This window comes from Mustela nivalis (genome assembly GCF_964662115.1).
Source record: "Mustela nivalis genome assembly, chromosome: 2".
Classification (NCBI taxonomy): Eukaryota; Metazoa; Chordata; class Mammalia; order Carnivora; family Mustelidae; genus Mustela; species Mustela nivalis.
This window is the reverse complement of record NC_139021.1, coordinates 126,071,855-126,092,271: the sequence shown is the minus strand read 5'-3', so window position 1 is coordinate 126,092,271 and position 20,417 is coordinate 126,071,855. Positions and strand designations below refer to the sequence as shown.

Below are 20,417 nucleotides of genomic sequence, written 5' to 3'. Positions count from 1 at the left end.
GGAGCCTTCAGACCCCTCTTGTCAGTCCCTGTCCCTCTCCTTATACTCAACACAGGGATTTCAGTGTGACTATCATCTTTGCCAGGAAGGTGGAGGTTTCAGTTTGGTTGTCTGTCTCATAGAAAATTCAGGAAACTTTCAGAAAGGTAAAATTATTTAAGTCGGTGCTTGCTACTTTTCATTATTTCACCATTTCCCACCACTGTTACAGTCGTGAATTTCCAAATGGATAACAACTTCACAAGTAGTGTCACTTACTGGTTAGCAGAGTAGAGGCGAGGTAATAGAGACTGTACACAGAGTGACTGGTGATACCCCGAATGACTAGTTTTCCAGGAAATGAGCAGCTACATGTCCAACAGATTTCAAGGGATTATTCAGTTTCTGAATGAAGTTATTAAATTAATTTTAAACCTCACAAAATAAAAGTGCTTTAAAGAATGTTATGTTTACCTCTTTATTTATTTATTTTTTTTAAGGATTTTATTTGTTTATTTGACACAGACAGAGAAAGAGAGAGCACAATCAGGGATGGGGAAAAGGGAGATGCAAACTCCTCACTGAGGAGGAGCCTAGTGCTGGACTCCATCCCAGGACCCTGGGGCCATGACCAGAGCCAAAGGCAGATGCTTAACCAACTGAGCCACTCAGGTGCCCCATGTTTATCTCTAGGTTGTGAGAGGATTTAGTAATGTCAAAAATTTAAAAAGGAGAAAAAGAAGGCGGCCATGCTATTGCCATTTTATTATTCTATTTTTTAAAAAAGATTTTTATTATTATATTATTATTATTATTATTGTATTATTGCTTAATGACTAAGCCACCCAGGGGCCCCACTGCCATTTTAATTAATACACAACTGACTATCCAACTAAGAGGGTATTCCTGGACATCTTCCTGGAGTACTGACAACAATTTTATATAAGCAAAACTCCCCTATATCGGAATTTGTCTTTAATGAATAAATTCCTTCATAATCTGTTCTTAAATATAAGGATTTTTTTGGTTGTCTTTACCAGAAAAATGGACCTTAAATTATAACAGGCAGGCAATAATAATTAGATGAATGTAATGAGTATGTGTTATTCGTGGGAGCGACCACAAAGAAAGTTAACCTTGAAAAGATATTGCTTTCTTTTTTCTACTAATGGATTTGGTTGGGATTTTATACCAAATGATTACTCAGCAAAGCTTTTATTAAAACTATACCTCAAGGCCACACAGCGAAGTGCTTAAGGTTTTGCTCCAAAGAAATAACAAGAAAGAAGTCAAGGTCAAAAGGGGAAAAAAGGGGCGCCCGGTAGCTCAGTTGTTGAGCGTCTGCCTTCAACTCAGGTCATGATCCCAGGGTCCTGGGATTGAGCCCTGCTTTGGGCTCCCTGCTCAGCGGGAAGCCTGCTTTTCCCTCTCCACTCCCCTGTTAGTGTTCCCTCTCTCGCTGTCAAATAAATAAATAAAATCTAAAAAAAAAAAAAAAAAGGGAGGGGGGAGACCAAGTCACAAAACTATAGAAGTATAATTAAAATGTGTGACGATTAAAGATAAAATATTCTTTAGGTCAAAAGAAAACATCAATAACAAAATGCAAAAATAAAACCAAAACTTAGTAGGAAAATAATCACACTGATAATCTGTGAATGTATATAACTGAATATAATCACCTTTAAAATGTTACACAAATATAATTTAGTAACTTAACTGGTAACCTTAATAAATTACAACCTCCTTTTAAATTGCGGGGGTGAGGTACGTGGGTGGGGGGAGAGAGGAGAGGATACTGGCATCAACTTCATTTGTTAAAAAAATTTATGTTCTTGGGTAAAAAAAATTGTGTTCTTAGGGAAGTGGAAACAAATAGTATATAGTATCTTTCTAGTTCAGAAACAATTAGCAAAATCAGCAAACCACTGTCTGGATATCACCACACAAACGAGTAATAAGAAAGCTGTACCTAACTCTTTCTTAATAAAGTCTCTCTTTGGTCCCAGGGAACTGAACTATCCAACAAGGTGAAGCTTATACCGATAAGCACTAAAATGGGCATACACACCCTACTTTGCTAAATCTTTCTTCTCAAACATAATTTAGACAATTCTTAAGGACTCAGGGAGCATCATCACATATAACACTCACTGATACAATGACAGCACACCCTACTTAGTTTATGTTATGAGAATAGAAACATGAACAGTATAGCTTCTGTCCTCAGGATTTAACATTTTACTGGGGAAAAATGAGTAAAAAACTGTGATTAAAAAAAAAATGTTCTGCTGTTTTTACTACATTAGGTGTCCTAGCTTCCAGTGTGAGTCAAGAGCATAAGAATCTGAGAAAGCTTACTAAAGGGACTATTTATAAAGTTGTGAGCAAGGTTCAGGAAACCCAATGAAAGGATACGGGTGCACCCTGGAGTTAGCAACAGAAGAAGCTGGCATTACCCCTAGATGTGAAGGAAGGGGGGAGGGCAGGGAAAAAAAGTTTCCTGGAATCAGACGAGGGCAGCTGCAGGGGAGAGCTGTAGCCTCAGGCAGACAGTCAGACAGTCACAGTCAACCCGTGGTGGCAGGGGAGGAAGGGAGGACGCTGGAGGACAACCCTCTGACCTCGTGCTCATCCTGCCTTCTGATCTTCTGCAGAAGCCTCTCATGGGCCAAACCCAAAGGGAAGCCAGAGGTGATGCAGTCCTTATGAATCAGCCTCCCGGGCCATAAGCAAAGTGGAGAAGTGTGGAGGGAAAATTCCACTGGAAGGGCCAATGAAAGGTCCAAGCACTACCTCGCCTGCCATCTCTTTGGTCCACCCGGAATGGAAGTCTTTTCTCACCACTTCCACAGATCCCTCCCCAGCCCAGATGACCACGATCTCCTGTCTGCATGATTCCAACAGCATCCTAACCAATCACTCTGCTTTCCTGGGTCAATTCTGCGTACAGCAGTCTGAGGCTCTCCTTAAAACGAAAGCCAAATCATATAACTCCTCAGCTCAAACTCCTCTTAGGGCTCCATCAGAATTCTTACCACGGCCTAAACGACTGTGTGGACCCGGCACCCACTACCTCTCTGGCCTCACCTGCTCCTCCTTGTTGCCCTGTTCTGCTCACACCTTGACCATTTTACTGCCCCTTGTGTGTGCAGATATACTCCTGCCTCAGGATCTCTGTCCAAGCTTTCCTTGTTTATTTATTTACTTTTTTGGGGGTCTGAAATGCTCTTCCCCCAGTCATCCCTACGGATCACTTTCTCACTTGCTTCGGGTCTCTGCTCGAATATTTACCCGAGAGGTTTTTGAAAATATTGATGTCCTCTTAGCTCCCTTATCCTGACTCATTTTTCTCTTTAGAAACATATCACATATCTAGCAAATGTTTAACTTTAAAAAATTTTTTTTGGTCTTTCCCTACTAGAATGTAAACGCCTAGAGGAGAAAGACTTTTATTTTATTAACTGCTGAATTCCCTGTGCCTGGCCTTGACCGTTGAGTTGCTGAATGAATATGGGCTGTGCGCAGCTCAGCGAGCTCCTCTCTCTAAGGACTGCAAAAGGCCAGACACTCAGAGGAGATGGAGCAGGACGGGGGAGCATCAACCAGCCCTTTAAGAGATCTGGTTTTAAAAGTGGGGGGGGGGGGATAAAAAAATAGCATGAAGCAAAAAGAAAGCAGGTTTACACTCTCAAGGGTTGAAAATTCTACCAGCAAGTTAAGAAGATCCAAACAAAGAGAAAGCAAGGATACTTAATGGAACAAGATCCCACATGAGAAAGACAAGAATAAGATTATGAAGAAGCGTGGGCTCGAGAAAGCAGGAGAGAGGCATGCTCCTCTGAGACGAACAGGCTGTGTTGGGAACAAGGCCAGAGCCAGGGACCTCGATCTTTACTCCAGAGGAGGAGGGCAGGTCATCCTTTCAGGCTGGGTGTGAGTGGGAAGGAGGGTGGGTTGGAGGACAGGAGTAAAGGTTTAGACAAGCTGCTCATCTGGATAGGAAAAGCAGCATCCTAGGGAGATGTTATATAGATTATGAGACAAAGGATGGCCTCAGCTGCTCTGGAGGTTAGATCCAGGAGGCTGCTCATGGTCCAGGTTGAGGACAGTGAAACAAGAGAGGGATGGGAGGTGACAGGCTGCTCTCTGTAAAGCAGCCCAACAGCAGAAGGGTGGCTGTGGAGCCCCCCCTTTGCAGGTAGGTGGGGCCATGCGTCCAGTTCTCCCCAGCAGAATGGGAGGTGAGGCTTTTGAGAAGTGGGTATATCTCCCCCACAGGCTCTTCCTCCTTCCTGTGGTCTGGGAAGGCAGGGAGCAGGGCAATGCTGGAAGCCATGTACTGAAGGTGGGTAGATTCCCAGTTCTTGAAGGATGGCATGAGGACAATTTGTTGCCAAAATGAACACCTAACCTGGACTGTTATATATAAGAGAAAAATACTTTTCTTTTCTTTTCTTTTTTTTTTTAAAGATTTTATTTATTTGACAGAGAGAGATCACAAGTAGGCAGAGAAGCAGGCAGAGAGAAAGAGGAGGAAGCAGGCTCCCCGCTGAGCAGAGAGCCTGATGCGGAACTCGATCCCAGGACCCTGAGATCATGACCTGAGCCGAAGGCAGCGGCTTAACCAACTGAGCCACCCAGGCGCTCCAAGAGAGAAATACTTTTCTATATTGCTTCAGCTGTTGCATTTTTATTAGACACTATAATTACAGTAGCTTTGCCTACCCTAACATGAAAGGTTATGCTAGGGCAAGGCTATGGTAGCAAAGGTTCCAGAATGAGGGAAGAAGCATTAGTCCCAGTGCCACCGGCTGCCATGCGTGGCACGGCTGATGTCCTGATTGGTGATGAAGGTGATACCATCAGAGTGATCTGAAAATGGAGAAGAGGATTACCATGTGAAGAAACTCCGGTTAAGACCCCTTCAGGGGACTCTCAGCAGATTTTGGAAGATAGGAAGCACTGATGTTCTCATGCAGCAGATTGGGGAACGGCCAGAGAAACGCTATTTTAAACTATTTTTGTGTGATCTCTTGGCAAATGTGGTTCTATCTCTGTGAATGTGTTCATTCTCATCTGCACTGAGAGTCTGTATGGCTTCTTTGGCAATCCCCTTCTATTTTCATGAGGCCAATAAATCAGATAAGTGAGCTAGTTAGATGCATGAAGTTTTAAAGTGGGTATATTCTGAGTGGGAGGCCAAGATATCCCAAGTATAAAGTACAGAGAAGTCAGTGGGAATACTAATTGAAAAATGTTATTTGATGCTCACTTTGCTTTGTCTTGTTTCCCAAGAATATACCTGATGCCTCCTATGGTACCCGGAACAAAAGACATTCTCAAAGGTATTTACTGAAAGAATTAAAGGAAAAAAAAAAAAAGAATTAAAGAGCTAGGCTAACTTATATACAAGACTGTAATTTCCATTCTTCCTAATTATTTAATAATATACCTTTTTTGAAAGTAGTCACAATGAACTGGCGATTATATTTAAATCTGGAATGCAGGGCACTTGGGTGGCTCAGTTGTTATGTGTCTGCCTTCGGCACAGGTCATGATCTCAGGTTCCTGGGATTGAGTCCCACTTTGGGCACTCTGCTTGGTGAGCCTGCTTTTCCCTTTCCCTGCTGCTCCCCCTCCTGTGCTCTCTCTCTGTCAAATAAGTCAATAAAATCTTTAAAAAAGAAAAAATAAATAAATCTTGGAATGCTTTATGTACTATATTTTTTGTGACTAGAGAAATATGAATATTTTAATTTAAAATACAACATTTATAAGTAAGATTCCTCAAACGGAATCTTAAAATCATTTAAATATCACAATGAATTTATATTCCAAGAAAATATACTTTTATAATTAAGCAAGTTCTTTTGGAGATTATGGACTCATCTGTGATACAAAACCATAGTATCTAAAATTACATTCTAGTTTCTATAGTGCATGGATCAGATTAGCTTATTTAACAAGCCAGCACCTGCTTTATTATTACTCAAAATCCATAAGGCTTTTACAAAGCCTTAGCATTTCAGAAACCCAGACAGTCATGTGATGGTGTTCTTAGCTTTACTTTCTCAAAGGAATTAGAGGATATTTTAAGCCTGAGTGAATACTGTAAAATGAATATACCCATAGGCTAAATTTACTATCAAAAGACCATGCTCCATTTAATAGGTATGCATTTACCTACCCTTGATTGCAAAAGAAAAGTAGGCCTCATTTCACGATCTTTTAACATTTTTAAGAAAACAAGTTTTTATGATTTATACCCTTAGACAATGAAATTGATTGAAATCCTCAAACAAATAAAACAAACAAAAAGTGAAGCAACCGTGAAACCATCCTTCTGATTCCATCACAGAAATTGAGAGCAATGCACAGGCCCCAAATATACAGGGGAATATCATGTTCTCGTGGAAGGAGGCATGTTGCTATAGATTTATGAGTCATGGTAATAGCAGTAATGCCATATTAATTAAAAAATATTGAGGTGTCTGGTGACCTGACATCAAGCTCAAGTCTTGATGTCAGGGTCATGAGTTCAAGCCCTGTGTAGGGCTCATGCTGGGTGTGGTGCCTATTGAAAGAAAAAATAATTTCTTTCCTTTTTTTAAAGATTTTATTTACCTACTTGACAGAGAGAGAGAGAGAGAGAGCGAGCACAAGCAGGGAAAGTGGAAGAGGGAGAAGCAAGGCTCCCTGCTGAGCAGGAAGTCCGATGTAGGACTCAATACCAGGACCCAGAGAACTCAATACCAGGACCCAGAGAACCCAGACACCCGAAGGCAGTTACTTAACCAACTGAGCCACCCAGGTGCCCCCAATTTTTTTTTTTCTTAAATTGTATCTTTATAACTTATTCTGTGCTAGGACCAGTGTGATATTATAACAACAGTGATATTAACAGTAACATATGTTAAATGATCTCAGTGTATAATTACACTTGCATGATAAAAGAAAAATTATGTGATATATTAATTTGATAGATATTACTCAGGGCCTTTTAGCAACAAAGCCCTTCTACATGAAATAGGCATAAACCTGATGTCAAGGTATTCCTACCACCAAGAAGCTTTCGTAGGAGGGATTAGTAAAAGAGGACATAAAAGAATAAGGTTTGGTGAAAACCAACAGAGTGTTTGCCCACCATGTAACTACTAATGTTTTATTAAATAGTATATATTATTTATTCGCCTTGCAGGAATGAAGTTTCTTCACTTCCAAAGGAAAGCCTTCCCTAATTAACTCCCGCCCCTCTAAAGGTCATGTATAATCTCTGTGCACCATCCTTTCTTAGCAATGGTTTATATAACACCTACCCCTGCTGCTTAGTCTATAACAACCAACAGGGACAGAAACCAACCTGTCCACTATCATGTTGCCAGCACCCAGCACCGTGGATCAGATAAAGCAAGAGCAGAGGAAGACTTTTGCTTAATAGTTCCTTAATTTGGGGGGCTCAGTCTGTTAAGGGGCTGCCTTTGGCTCAGGCCATGATCCCAGGGTCCTCAGATCAAGCCCTGCATCAGGCTCCCCCGCTCAGCCGGGAGCCTGCTTCCTAAGCATGCCCCTGCCACCACCCCTGCACACACACTCTTGCTCTGTCTTAAATAAATAAATAAATAAATAATAGAAATTTAGTTTCTTAATTCTAAGGTCTGGATTGATGCAAGACTCAAACACGTAACAAACAAGTAACTCCGGACTGCAAACAGCAGTTCATAACATACAAAACAGTCTATTCTGTCAAAGTTCTCAGACTTATCAGGGAATAAGTAATTTTCCAACATTTCATAATTCCAGATTCTTTGAATCATAAAGCAATTAATGCTGGTCTTTAAGAAAAAATGAAAAATTACATATGCCTAGTGATTTCAATTATAACCACACTAAGTAAAGACAGATCAGAAAATGCTAAAATATGCTTCACAGGAAAAAATTTTTTTTTTGCTGAATCTAAAAAGAAATAAACACTGCTGAATTTCAGACCACCCAAAGAGAACTTTATTTTCTGACCATTATTATTCACTCAAGTCAATTCACCCAAAACATTCATTCTACACCACATTTCAGAGACAACAGAGACCTTCTAATATAGAATTCTTTAGCAATAGTATAGAGTTGAAAAGATTTCTCCCGTTTCATTAACATTATGCAATAATTTGGTTACTTCATAATGATTTTTCCCCACTAAAAACAAAAAGGAACAAAATGTGAGAAATCAATAGAAAAACTCCCTCTTTTATCCAACCCAGATGGCTCAGTTATGGGATTTTTCCCACAGCTGTGCCAAGTTAGAAGCATGCTTGAAAATAAGCTAGTTGAAGTTCAATCCAAAGTGAATAGACGCCATGGCTGAAAAGAGTTCTTTTTTTAAAAAAAGGGACATGTGTTTGGGGTGAATACATGAGGCTAGAATTGATTTGGGCTTCCTCAACTTTGGGGTACTTCTTCCCCCACTGCCCCATTTAAGAATATCTTAACTTTGTACAGCTCCCCCAAATTCAGATGTCTGGGGATTATATTCTCAGATGGTGAAGCTGCTGCAAGATCCCAGGCATCACTGCCAAAGACCTCACGGATTAATTAGCCTGTAGGAATAATGGACTGTAACTAGAAATGGAAGCCTCTGTCACCCTACTTCCTTGGTCTTCCCCAGTGACTGTGCATCACAGAAGCCCTGTGTATCTCGTCCCTAACCTCAGCGGTCTGACGAACTCGAGAGAAGGCAAAAGTGCAAACATATTTAAAAACTAGGTGATAATTAATTTAAAAGGGAGTGTTGGAAAGAAGATGTAAAAAGCAGGATCTGCTTATGGGAACTGTTCGCGGGAGCAGAATTCAGGAAAGAATGACGTCTTTGTCCAAAATAACTCTCTCCACCTATACTGGCTGAGAATTCACAGTTCACTTTTTTATACTATTTAAGGTACTATTGATTTATTTGGGATAATAAATATTTGTGAGAAAAACAGTTCCCTTATAAAAGAACCACACAGAATTTCCTGGGAGGGGCCCAGGGAGAGTGAGAGAATCTCAAGCAGATACCTTGCTGAGTAAAGAGCCTGATAGGGGCTCAGATTCTACCAGGCTGAGATGGTGACCTAAACTGAAACCAAGAGTCAGATGCTCAACCAACGGAGCCACCCAGCTGCCCCTTACGTGTGCTTTTAACATTAAATTGTCACTCTACCTAAAAACAAATAAATGAATAAAAAATAAATGGGGCGGCGCCTGGGTGGCTCAGTGGGTTAAAGCCTCTGCCTTTGGCTCAGGTCATGATCCGGGGGTTCTGGGATCAAGCCTCGCATCAGGCTCTCTGCTCAGTGAGGAGCCTGCTTCCCACCCACCCTGCCTGCGTTTCTGCCTACTTGTGATCTCTGTCTGTCAAATAAATAAATAAAATCTTAAAAAAAAAAAAAAAAGTCACTCTACCTTCTTTCCCTAAGTGCTCCCAAAGTCTTGGCCCATCATGTTTCCCACGTAAAGTATTCTAAGGACTGGCATGGAGGTACCATCATTCCATCTACCTTCACACATGCAATCCCATCTTGCTATTTCCACAAATGAACTAACTGAGCTACTCCAGGATATGCTCCTTTGTCCAGGTGACAGGCAAGACTGCAAGGCACACAGAACATGAAAAATGTCATTCTTTTAGCTAAAATACACTCTTTTATAGGCAACTTGTAGTTTTATATTCTGGGCTCAATAGCATACTTTGAACCTACAATAATCATTCAAACAGTAAGAACCAGCCTTTAAGCCACATGGGATAACACAGTGTTCTTGAGAAGCAAAGACTGGCAGGAAAAAACTCCAGGAAGAATAAATCTCTGTCGTGACTGAAAAGGAACCTGGAATATCAAATTACTTCCCTTCAAAAGCACCTAGAGAACTGAAGTTCACATTTGGGTTAGTGGAGAGGGAAGAGTGACAGGTCACAGGACACTTGGGGGTAAGAAAGGGCTGGCTGAGTGCCAGGGTGCAGGACAGCCTGTAGGCCCTGGGTAAACACAGTCTGAGGAACAAAGAGGCAGGAGTAAGGTGCAGAAAGGTGAATGATTCTAGAGGGAAACTTTACTGATGGAGGAAATCCTTTGTATGGCCAGCCTCACAACACTGAAAGTCTAACTGAATATCTTTACCCCCATAATTGTATCGTATGATTAATTGTGTTAAAGCATTATTTTTCTACAAGACGTTCCAAGTTGTTAATTTGCTATTTGAGATCCATCTGCATACAAAAACTTATATTTAAAAAGTACAATGTAGCAAAATGATTCACTTTTCACAATAACATAAGATACCTCTTAATTATTTTCACCTTGGCTGCAGATAAAAATTACTTGGGGATTAAAAAAAAACACATTTAGGGGCTCCTGGGTGGCTCAGTCAGTTGAGTGTCTGACTCCTATTCTCTGCTCATGTCTTGATCCCAGAGTCATGAGTTCACACCCTGTATTGGGCTCCACACTGGGCATGGAGCCTACTTAAAATAGTAATAAAAAATATATAGCATGATAAAACTAAAGTGTTAGATCTTCATTTAAAAGAGGCCTATTGGAAGCCTTCGAAAATTAATATAATATTTAAAAATAAAACTACTCCATCGAACTTTATGACTTTTTAAGATCTTTTGTTGAAGATTTTTTGCCCACATTTTACCTACAGAATTTGGAACTGTGGTTTAAAAACAAAGGAATCAGTCTATATTTAATCTGATAGCCAAGACACAGCTGTCAGAATGGCTAATATCAACAACACAAGAAACAAATGTTGGTGAGGACATAGGCAAAGAGAAACCCTCTTGCACTATAGGTAATAATGGAAACTGGTAAAACCACTCTGGAAACACAATGGAGGTTCCTCAGAAAGTTAAAAATAGAACTACCCTGTGATCCAGCAATTGCACTACTAGGTATTTACCCACAGAATACAAAAACACTAAGTCTAGAGGAGACATGCACTTTGATGCTTACAGCAACATTATCTACAATAGCTAAATTATGGAAACAGTCCACGTGTCTATCAATTGATGAATGGATAAAGATCTGGTATATACATATACAATGGAGTATTACTCAGCCATCAAAAAGAATGGCACCTTGCCATTTGCAATGACATGGATGGAGCGAGACAGTATTATGCTACGTGAAATCAGTCAGTCAAAGACAAACACCATATACTTTCACTCATATGTGGAATTCAAGAAATAAAACAAATCAGCAAGGGGGAAAAAAAAGAGAGAGGCAAGCCAAGAAACAGACTTTGAGAGAACAAACTGAGGGTTGCTGGAGGGATGGTGGGTGGCGGGATGGGTGATATAGGTGATGGGGATAAAGGAGGGCACTTGTGATGAGCACTGAGTGTTGTATGTAAGATTTGAATCACTATATTGTACACCTGAAACTACTACTACAGTGCATATTAACTGGAATTTAAATAAAAATTTAAAAAAAAATAAGATACCTATTGGAAATCTTTTTAAGTTAATACAATACTTTTTTTTTTTAAAGAGTATTTTTTTTTTTAAGATTTATTTATTTATTTGACAGAGAGAGATTACAAGTAGGCAGAGAGGCAGGCAGAGAGAGAGAGGAGGAAGCAGGCTCCCTGCTGAGCAGAGAGCCCGATGCGGGACTCGATCCCAGGACCCTGAGATCATGACCTGAGCCGAAGGCAGCGGCTTAACCCACTGAGCCACCCAGGCGCCCAGTTAATACAATACTTTAAAATAAAACAATTCAACTCAATATACTTTTGTGACTTTTCAAGATCTTTTGAAGACTGTTTTCTCATTTGACCTGGAGTTTGGATCTGTGGTTTAAAAAAAGAATCAGTATATTCTGATAGCCAAGAGACAGACAAAATTTCATATATTTGTATAACATAATTTTTTGGGTAATTTTTTAAAAGAATCTCATATTCTTACATTTCTATTATATTTCTGAATATCTGTCAGCTTTTTTTATTTTTTAAAGATTTATGTGTTTATTTGAGAGAGAGAGAGAGAGTAAGCTGTCTCCCCTCAGTGAGGGTGGTGGCAGTCAAGTGTTTTGGTTGTTGTAGCCTTTCTGATTTTCAGCTGTTCCATCACTGGGGATTGGGGTGGAGGTGGCTAGGCCTCCCTCCAATTTACTCCTTAACAACATTTCCTTTAATGGAAACAACTGTTTCTGTCCCTGTTTTCAAAAATCTATTTCCATTGGCACCACAATTGGTCAAATTCTTCTTAGATAATAGCAAAAGCCCAAGTTAGCCTATTAGGTTTAAATGTTACTATGAGAATTTTTTTTTCTTTGTGTATGTTTTCCAAAGCATTTGCATTGGAAGCTAGAAAAGGACCAGATAGCTGTGCTTGGCCAGCTATATCTTAGTGTGAAAATTGGAGGCATGCTTTTGTTGACTTCATAAAGGTCAAGAAGTACTGTAATTCACATTCTAAAATTTTAGAAGGAACTATGCTAGACATTCACTTAATACAACCCCCGATTATATAACCTTACTTAAATTTAACACTTGTTTTCTAAAGTGAAAATGTAATGGCCATGAGATGATTATGAAGAAATTGGTTTTAGAAAATGTAAGGAAGCGTCTAAGTCACTTAATTATAATAGCATCAATTACTTTAGCAGTGAAAATACATACTGGTATGTAGTTAACATATAATAAGTAAACGTGGCATATCAAAAATCAGGTTTATAATTGTCTCCCATCCAAGTACTAACCAGGCCCGACCCTGCTTAGCTTCCGAGATCAGACGAGATCGGGCGTGTTCAGGGTGGTATGGCCGTAGACTCAGGTTTATAATTGTAAGTAGATTTATTTCATTAAAGGATAATGAACTGTCCCAAGTGATTTTATTTAACTGTCCTAAGTGAAAATTGTGATTTTTATTTATCGGTACTTGATTTACAAAACAAATAACCCAAGACAAGATGGACACGCATGTATTCACTGATGTCAATTAAAATTAACTTTTAAAATGATTATCAGAGATCTAAAAAATGATATCTATTACTACTTTTAACCCATCTTCTATGTAGACACATTTTAAGAGCCCATGTTAATGATAAAATAAGTCTTATTTGATATCGCAGTATATTTCAACCAGAAATATGCCACTCACAAAGTCTATTTGGGAATCTGGGTAAAGATGATAAACTGAATATACACATTTAATTGTATCCTTACCACAAATCTCATTAAAACAACAGTAAAAGTGATTTTTTAAAAGAAACTGACTCCAGAAAATATAGAAGAGAAGACAAGGTTGAAATTTTTGGAGCTAGGAAGGAAGCGGATGAGTAGCAACAGACTTAGGGGGCCTGAAAAAACTGAATATTAAGCTGAGAGTGGGAAAAATTGAGAAGCAATTCAACTTGACACTGCAGAGCTCCAGAAAGGCTCAAGAAATGGTGACATAATTCTTGGCTACTAGGGCAAAAGACAGGAAGAATGGCTGTTAAGTCTGCCTAAGGAGCAGGCAGGCCCCCAGATGCCCTCCCACTCTAGTGGTTTGGTGATGTGCCTCCTTCCTCCCAGAAGAACCTTGTGGCTGATTCTCTGGGAAGAGTGAGTCAGAGGAGCTCTGGATTTGCAAATCTCTGACACAGTTGAGAGAGGAATTAAGTTACAGTTTATAAATTAATAATTGAGAGCCCCCAACCATTATACTATCAACAGAATGCTAGCTAGCAAGTACCTTTCAGAATGGTAGAATCTTCTCTGAAGAATCTGACATGCATGAGAGAAAATACCAAAAGATACAGACAAATTGACAATTTGCCAAGGAAACAGTTTTTATGGTTTGGACTGTGTCTCCCTCAGATATGTTGACATCTGTTATGGACTGAACTGTGATTGCCCCAAATTCATATGTTAAAGTCATAAGCCCCAAGGTGACTGTATTTGGAAATGGGGCCTTAATGGAGGTTATTAAGATTAAATGAAGTCATAAGGGGGCCCTAATTTGATAGAACTCATGTCCTTAAAAGAAAAAGACACTCTTGTGTCTGTCACACCTGCACCTAGAAAAGGCCACATGAGGACACAAGGAGAAGGTGGCTGTCTACAAGCCAGGAAGATGTGTCATCAAAAACCAATCCTGATGGCACCTTAATCTTGGACTTTCAGCTTCCATAACTGTGAGAAAATAAATTTGTGTTGTTTAAGGTCCTCGGTGTGTGGTATTTTGTGATGGCAGCCTGATCTAACTAATACAAAGTTGTAACCCCCAGTACCTCAGAATGTGACATCATTTGGAAACAAGGTCATTGCAGATGTTATTAGTTAAGACAAGGTCACACTGGGGTATGGTGGGCCCCGAATCTCATGTGCCTGGTTCCTTGGAAGGAGCAGGGAAGCGACTCTGAGACACAGACACACCGGTAGATGACCATGTGAGGGCAGGCGCAGAGCATGAAGGGCTAGAGCTAGAAGGTAAGGAGCACCAAGGATTGGCAACCACCAGACCCCGGAAACAGGCAAAAAAGGATTCTCCTCAACAGGCTTCAGAGGGAGTGTGGCTCTGTCCACATCTTGATTATGTCCTCTGTACCTCCAGAACCATGAGACATAAATTTGTTTTTAAAGCTATTCAGTTTGTGGTACTTCCTCTCAGGAGCTCTGGGAACAAATACAATTTCCTCATCAGATCACCCTACACTGAAAAGGACATTCAGGCCTCTTCAAGGGCACAGGGTCGCTAGCCAGCTTGTGACTATCATACTCTAACATGAGCAGAGGACCAAGGACTATCCAACATTTGAGAAAAATCAAACATGACAGACAGAGGCTGAAACAAACAAACAGAATTCAAAGGAAAGATTATGCAGGAAGTAGACATCTAAAATACCATCATTCACAGATTCAGACAAAAGGGAAGCTATTTTAAACAACATAAGAATAGGACACTAGAGGAAAAGGAACATTCATTGAATGAAAAGCGCTCTTAGAAATTCAACACACAGGAGCAGGAATTAAAGATTAACTAAAGGGTTAGAAAATGAAATTGAGAAACCCATCATAAAATAGAACAAAAAGAAAAATTGACAGAAGACCAGATCAGAAACAAAAGATCAGAAAACTGCCTCTTAAACAGCCTTCTGGTAAGTAAATATAAGCCTGTGGCTTGACAAAACTAATTTTCAAAAAATTCCACTTAATCAGAGGTTAACCTTTGTACTTCCCAAAAGAAAATCCTTGAATCAAGTAAGTATTTTTAATCCAAAATATGAAAAGATGGGGCACCTGGGTGGCTCAGTCAGTAAATGATCCCAGGGTCCTGGTATCAAGCCCCACACCAGGCCCCCTGCTCAGTGGGGAGTCTGCTTCTCCTCCCTCTCCCTGACCCTCTCCATGCTCATGCTGTCTCTCTCTCTCTCTCAAACAAACAAACAAACAAATAAATAAATAAAATCTTTAAACAAAAATATGAAAAGATACCTGGGGAATACTTCCTGACAATATAAAAATGTATACTTCATTGTATTTTTTCCTCTTCTATACCACCCTAAAACTAGCAGACAGCTTCACATTTTACCAGTTGAAAATAACTGTTAAGCTGGTATGAGGCATATTTGTTCATTTTCATATCACCCAAGTATCCAGGAAAAATTAGGTCACTTTCAAAACCAAGTCAATAGGGTTTTAGAGGGCTATTTCTAAGCCTTTTAAAAGAGTAGTCTCCTAGAGTTTTCACTGTTCTTTGTTCTTGCTCAGAGTAAATCTCGGGACCAAATGTCTGATTTTGATTTTTTAAGTGCTGTCAGCCAATCTTTTCATTGCCACGTTCTCCAACATTCTTAGAATAAGAACACGGTTTCCTAGAAAAGCTACAGCAATTACACACGACTTGGAAGTAAACACTCTATTTTCAAGTCACGAGATGGTATAAGCCTAAAAAAATTTGCAAAACCATACTAATTCTTCAGTAAGTTTACATTTCAATTACTGCAAGGCTGAAAGACTTTAAGTAGGCCATATCAGCCACACTATACAGGAAATTATATCCTAGGAAAGCTCTGTTTTAAAAATAGGCAAAGGAAGAAAGGAAGGTTGCCAAAATACACAGCACTTTCCATTTGTTTTGATTTGAGTACAGCATCTGTTTTATCAGGTGCAATCTACTATTTGCAGGCTTAAGGGGAATGGTAGTAGTTAGGGTGGAAAGAAGTAAATTAATCTAAAATGTTTGCTTTCTGAAAACAATTTTGAAGTAGATATCAGTGGAATTTAGGTAAGAACCAAATACCACAAAGAAACTGAGCTTTGGGGTAAGTCAGAATGGACTATATACTCCTTAATCCAGCAAAATCAAAGCTGAGAAACCAGACCAATCCATTTAAGAAATGTACGCTTTTCAACTCTACTTCCTTTCCTTATTCTTTCTTTCTTTCTTTTTTATATTTTATTTATTCATTTGAGTGAGAGAGAGCATGAGTGGGAGGAGAGACAGAGGCAGAGGGTGAGGCAGACTCCCCGCTGAGCCGGAAGCCCAACATGGGGCTTGATCCCAACACCTGGAGATCATGATCTGAGCCAAAGGCAAAAGCTCAGCCGTCAGAGCCACCCAGGTGCCTCTTTCCTTTTCTTATTCTGAATATTCATTTACTCATTCATTCAAAAAATACTGAGTACCTACTATAAATACCACGTCCTGTTTTAGGTAGGGAATGTAGCAGTTAACAAAACAGCAAAACTCTGTGGAGCTGTCTCTTGGGGGAGGGGGACAAACACACATGCAAACAAATAATACAATATCAGATAATATGAAAGCCTATTAAAAATATAACAGGGAAATCTGAAGAAGGTTAACTTTGCTAAGAAACTACCATATGCAAAACAAAGCAAATGTGGATGGGATCAGTACACAGGAAAACAATGAGAACAGAGTTTTAGTAAAACTGTTAGACCAAAGTTTAAGTTTAGGCGAGACTCAGCAAGAAAATAATATTCAAACATTTCGTCAAAAGTAAATTTAGAATGGAAATACTTAAAGAACTGCCAATACTTTCAAAACCCAATTTCACCTTTAACAGTTTTGATCACAGTTGATTTAGATGCTTATGAGTTCTGTCCTAGTACTGGCTGGTTAAGCAGCCTCAGTGCCCTTCTTAAAAAAAATGCCCTTATTTTTATGGCCCTGGCAGGCCTACGTTGGAAGAAGGTCCACTGGCTGGCTGTGAAAATTGTTCCTACTTTTCCCTGAAGCTAGAATCCTCATTTACTTTTCTAAAGGTAGCATGGTAGCAGAGAAAGAATAAAACATTATGAATAAGATATCCAATCCGATACCATTCCTGCCTTAAAGATCTATGTGACCCTGGCCAACTTAATTTACTTCTCGGAAACTGTAATACCGAAATATTTCCCCACCTACTTTACTTATTGATTTAGAGTTGTTGTGAGGATCAGTGAGATATAGTACACAGGATAATGTCTCCTTCCCCCAAAGGCGTCCAAGTCCTAATTCCTAAAACCTATGAATATGTTAGGTTATATGGTAAAAGAGAAGTAGGGTTGTAAATGGAATTTAGGTTGCCAACCAGGTGACCCTAAGATGGGGAGAGAATCTTGGTTTATTCAGGTGGACCCAATGTAATCACAAGCACCCTTATAAGTGGACGAGGGAGGCAGAAGAGAGAACCACAGGGATGGAAACATGAGAAGTCTCAGCTCAATGTTTCTGGCTTTGAAGATGATGACTAGAACCCTAAATCAAGGATGCACATGGGCTGTCGAAGCTAGAAAAGTTAAGGAACAGATTTTTCCTTATAGCCTCCAGAAAGAGGACAGCCCTGTAGATTTATTTCGGATTTCTGATCTCCTTGACAGTAAGAGAATACATTTGGGTTGGTTTAAGCCAGTAAGTACATGGCAATTTGTTACAGTAGCAGTTAGAAACAATTATGTATAAACGTACTTTGAAACTGGTAGGAAACTAAATAAATGCAAATGTTCTCATGTGACATCTTCTCTTGGCATCTCTGCTTGGTCTTGCTAGCAGCCCTGATGGCAGACAACCTGGTCGCCGGGTCTTCCGAGTTGTATCGTATTTCCCAGTTAAAGGTAAATGCCCTGCCTTTCCTTTTCTGATGCCTGGCCATTTTTGTTTTTAGCTTTCATTTTGTTTATAGAGAGGTGATTACCATGTAACTATCAAACCAACTGCCTTTCTACCTGCCTAGTTCTTCTTCAACTACTCCTTATTCTGATGTTCCCAAGAGCACATTAAGAGAACTTTTCGGAGTCACAATATCACAGCAAAATTACATACAGATAGTTTCTACTCGGTTAATAAGGAGTTATTCTCTGAAAACTACAAGACAATATGTGAAATATATACCCAACTACACACATGTATGCATACATATGTACATATATCAACATATATCCTGTTTTATAGTTTTTCCATCAGTTTGAGTAAGAATGTTACTGGATTCTCTTCCATAGGTTATCTTTAACTTCTGAGACAATTAAAACTGCAGGGTTAGACCATTCTTATTAATCCCAAATTTATAGACAAATACAGTGATAAAAATTTGAGTATTAAGGAATTAGAACACACAAACCCATGTTTTTAAGTCTCTAAAAATTAACACTAACGAAGTTAAACAGATGCATAGTAAGAAACAGATAAATATTTTATAATGGTTCTTAGGTCAGTCGCTAAATAACACCATTTTTTTTTTTTTGCTCTTTTAGCATGAACTTACACATGACAGGCCTATTTCTTTTTTCCCCACATTATTACACTTTCATATTCCTTACCATTATCCCCTTTTAATTTTAGGGCATGGCATTTGTGTGCCCACTGGTAATATCTTCGTATTACTACAGCATCTCATTTAAACTTCATTTTCGATTTGTACTTAATTCTTTTCCCAAAAAATCACCCAGATTTAGGGGGAAGATAGGAGAATACCACAACTACATAGCATACCAGTCTGCATATCCTGGGTTTAAAATGCTTTACAGGTGAAATAGGTGCAAAGTTGAGAAACTTCACCCTGTATTTCAACTGAAGTTAATGGGATTCAGGAAAAAAGTCCTTTAATAACAGTATGACAAACATTTCAAATAAGGAGGAATGTTATCAGCTAGTACGGTTGACCCCTGAACAACACAGGTTTGGACCATGCAGGTCCACTTACTCAAATTCTTTTTCAATAAATCTAGCACAGTCCTATAAATGTATTTTCTCTTCCCTATGATTTTTCTTAACCTCTTTTCTCTAGCTTGCTTATTTTTTTTTTTTTTTTTTTAAAGAACGGGCCAGAGAATCCTAAGCAGGCTCCATGACCCTGAGATCACTACCTGAGCTGAAATCAAGAGTCTGAAGCCAAGCCAACTGAATCACCCAGATGCCCCTCTCCAGTTTACTTTTAATAAGTATTTAACATACCTGTGTTAGCTGACTGTCTACCTTATGGGTAAGGCTTCTTCAGTAGGCAATTGTTCAACAGTAGGCAATTAATAGCTAAGTTTTGGGAGTTAAAAAAATTATATTTAGACTTCTCACTGTGGGGGAACCCCTGTGTTGTTCAAGCATCAACTGTAGAGTCTGATTTAAGAAGAAAAAGGACTGCAGTTGTCAGTAGTGATGAGGTATTCGTGTATTTAAATCAATTAAAAAGTGACATAACAGCTATGAAAAAAAGGAAAAAAGTTTGGGGTGAGAAAGAATTATGTTCTCAGTCTACCTATAAATTCACAGGCTAAAAAACAGTCCACCCAACTTCTTAAACTGGAACTTAGACAAAAAGAATAAGAGATCCCATTACCCACCTGGAAATCCTACACTTACTTAAATGCCAACTGGCAGTGAACTTATTTTTGAAACTCCACTTTAGAATTGTATTCAAAATCAGTTTATGAAGTTAATGAAGTTAGTCTTTTAATTTATGTAACATTTTTATCCAAAAACATTATCCCAGCTATTTCTAAAATAATGATTTTTCTATCTTGTATATCATAGATTCATTAAGCTAAACTTAATCACTCATAAATCTATACTTACATATTCTTTCACGTTTTTTGTTTTCACAGCTTTGTAGGAATAATATGCAGGATAAAGCATTCCAAACACCAACCTAAAAGTAAAAAGTAGAAGACTAATCAAATACAATAATGCTTTTAACTGCTTATAAAAACTTTACCTAATAAGAAGAAAAGTAGAAACTACATGGGAAACATACAATGGTGTAAATTTGTTAAATGCAAATTTGTGCACAAACTAAATCCACTCAGAAAGCAAAAGTAAAAATACTCTTTTTTTTTTTTTTTTAAATGAAGAGGATTTCAATATTCTAGGTATGGTATGGGAAAATTTAATATTTTCAAAATTATCATTGAAAAAAACTTTCTCATTGTACACCTGAAATTAATAACACATTATACTTGAATTTAAAAATAAAACCTTTGTCATCACA

The 20,417-nt window shown here is 38.8% G+C and overlaps 1 protein-coding gene across 2 annotated transcripts in view; it reads right to left on the bottom strand.

Annotated features, from left to right (window-relative positions):
• REEP3 (receptor accessory protein 3) overlaps positions 1–20,417 on the bottom strand; it is a 96,710-nt gene that overhangs the window by 30,037 nt on the left and 46,256 nt on the right. For both annotated transcript variants that reach the window (XM_082720128.1, XM_082720127.1), the window contains exon 2: positions 20,006–20,078. In XM_082720128.1, coding sequence (XP_082576254.1) covers positions 20,006–20,078 — 73 coding nt within the window. The remainder of the gene's footprint in view (positions 1–20,005; positions 20,079–20,417) is intronic.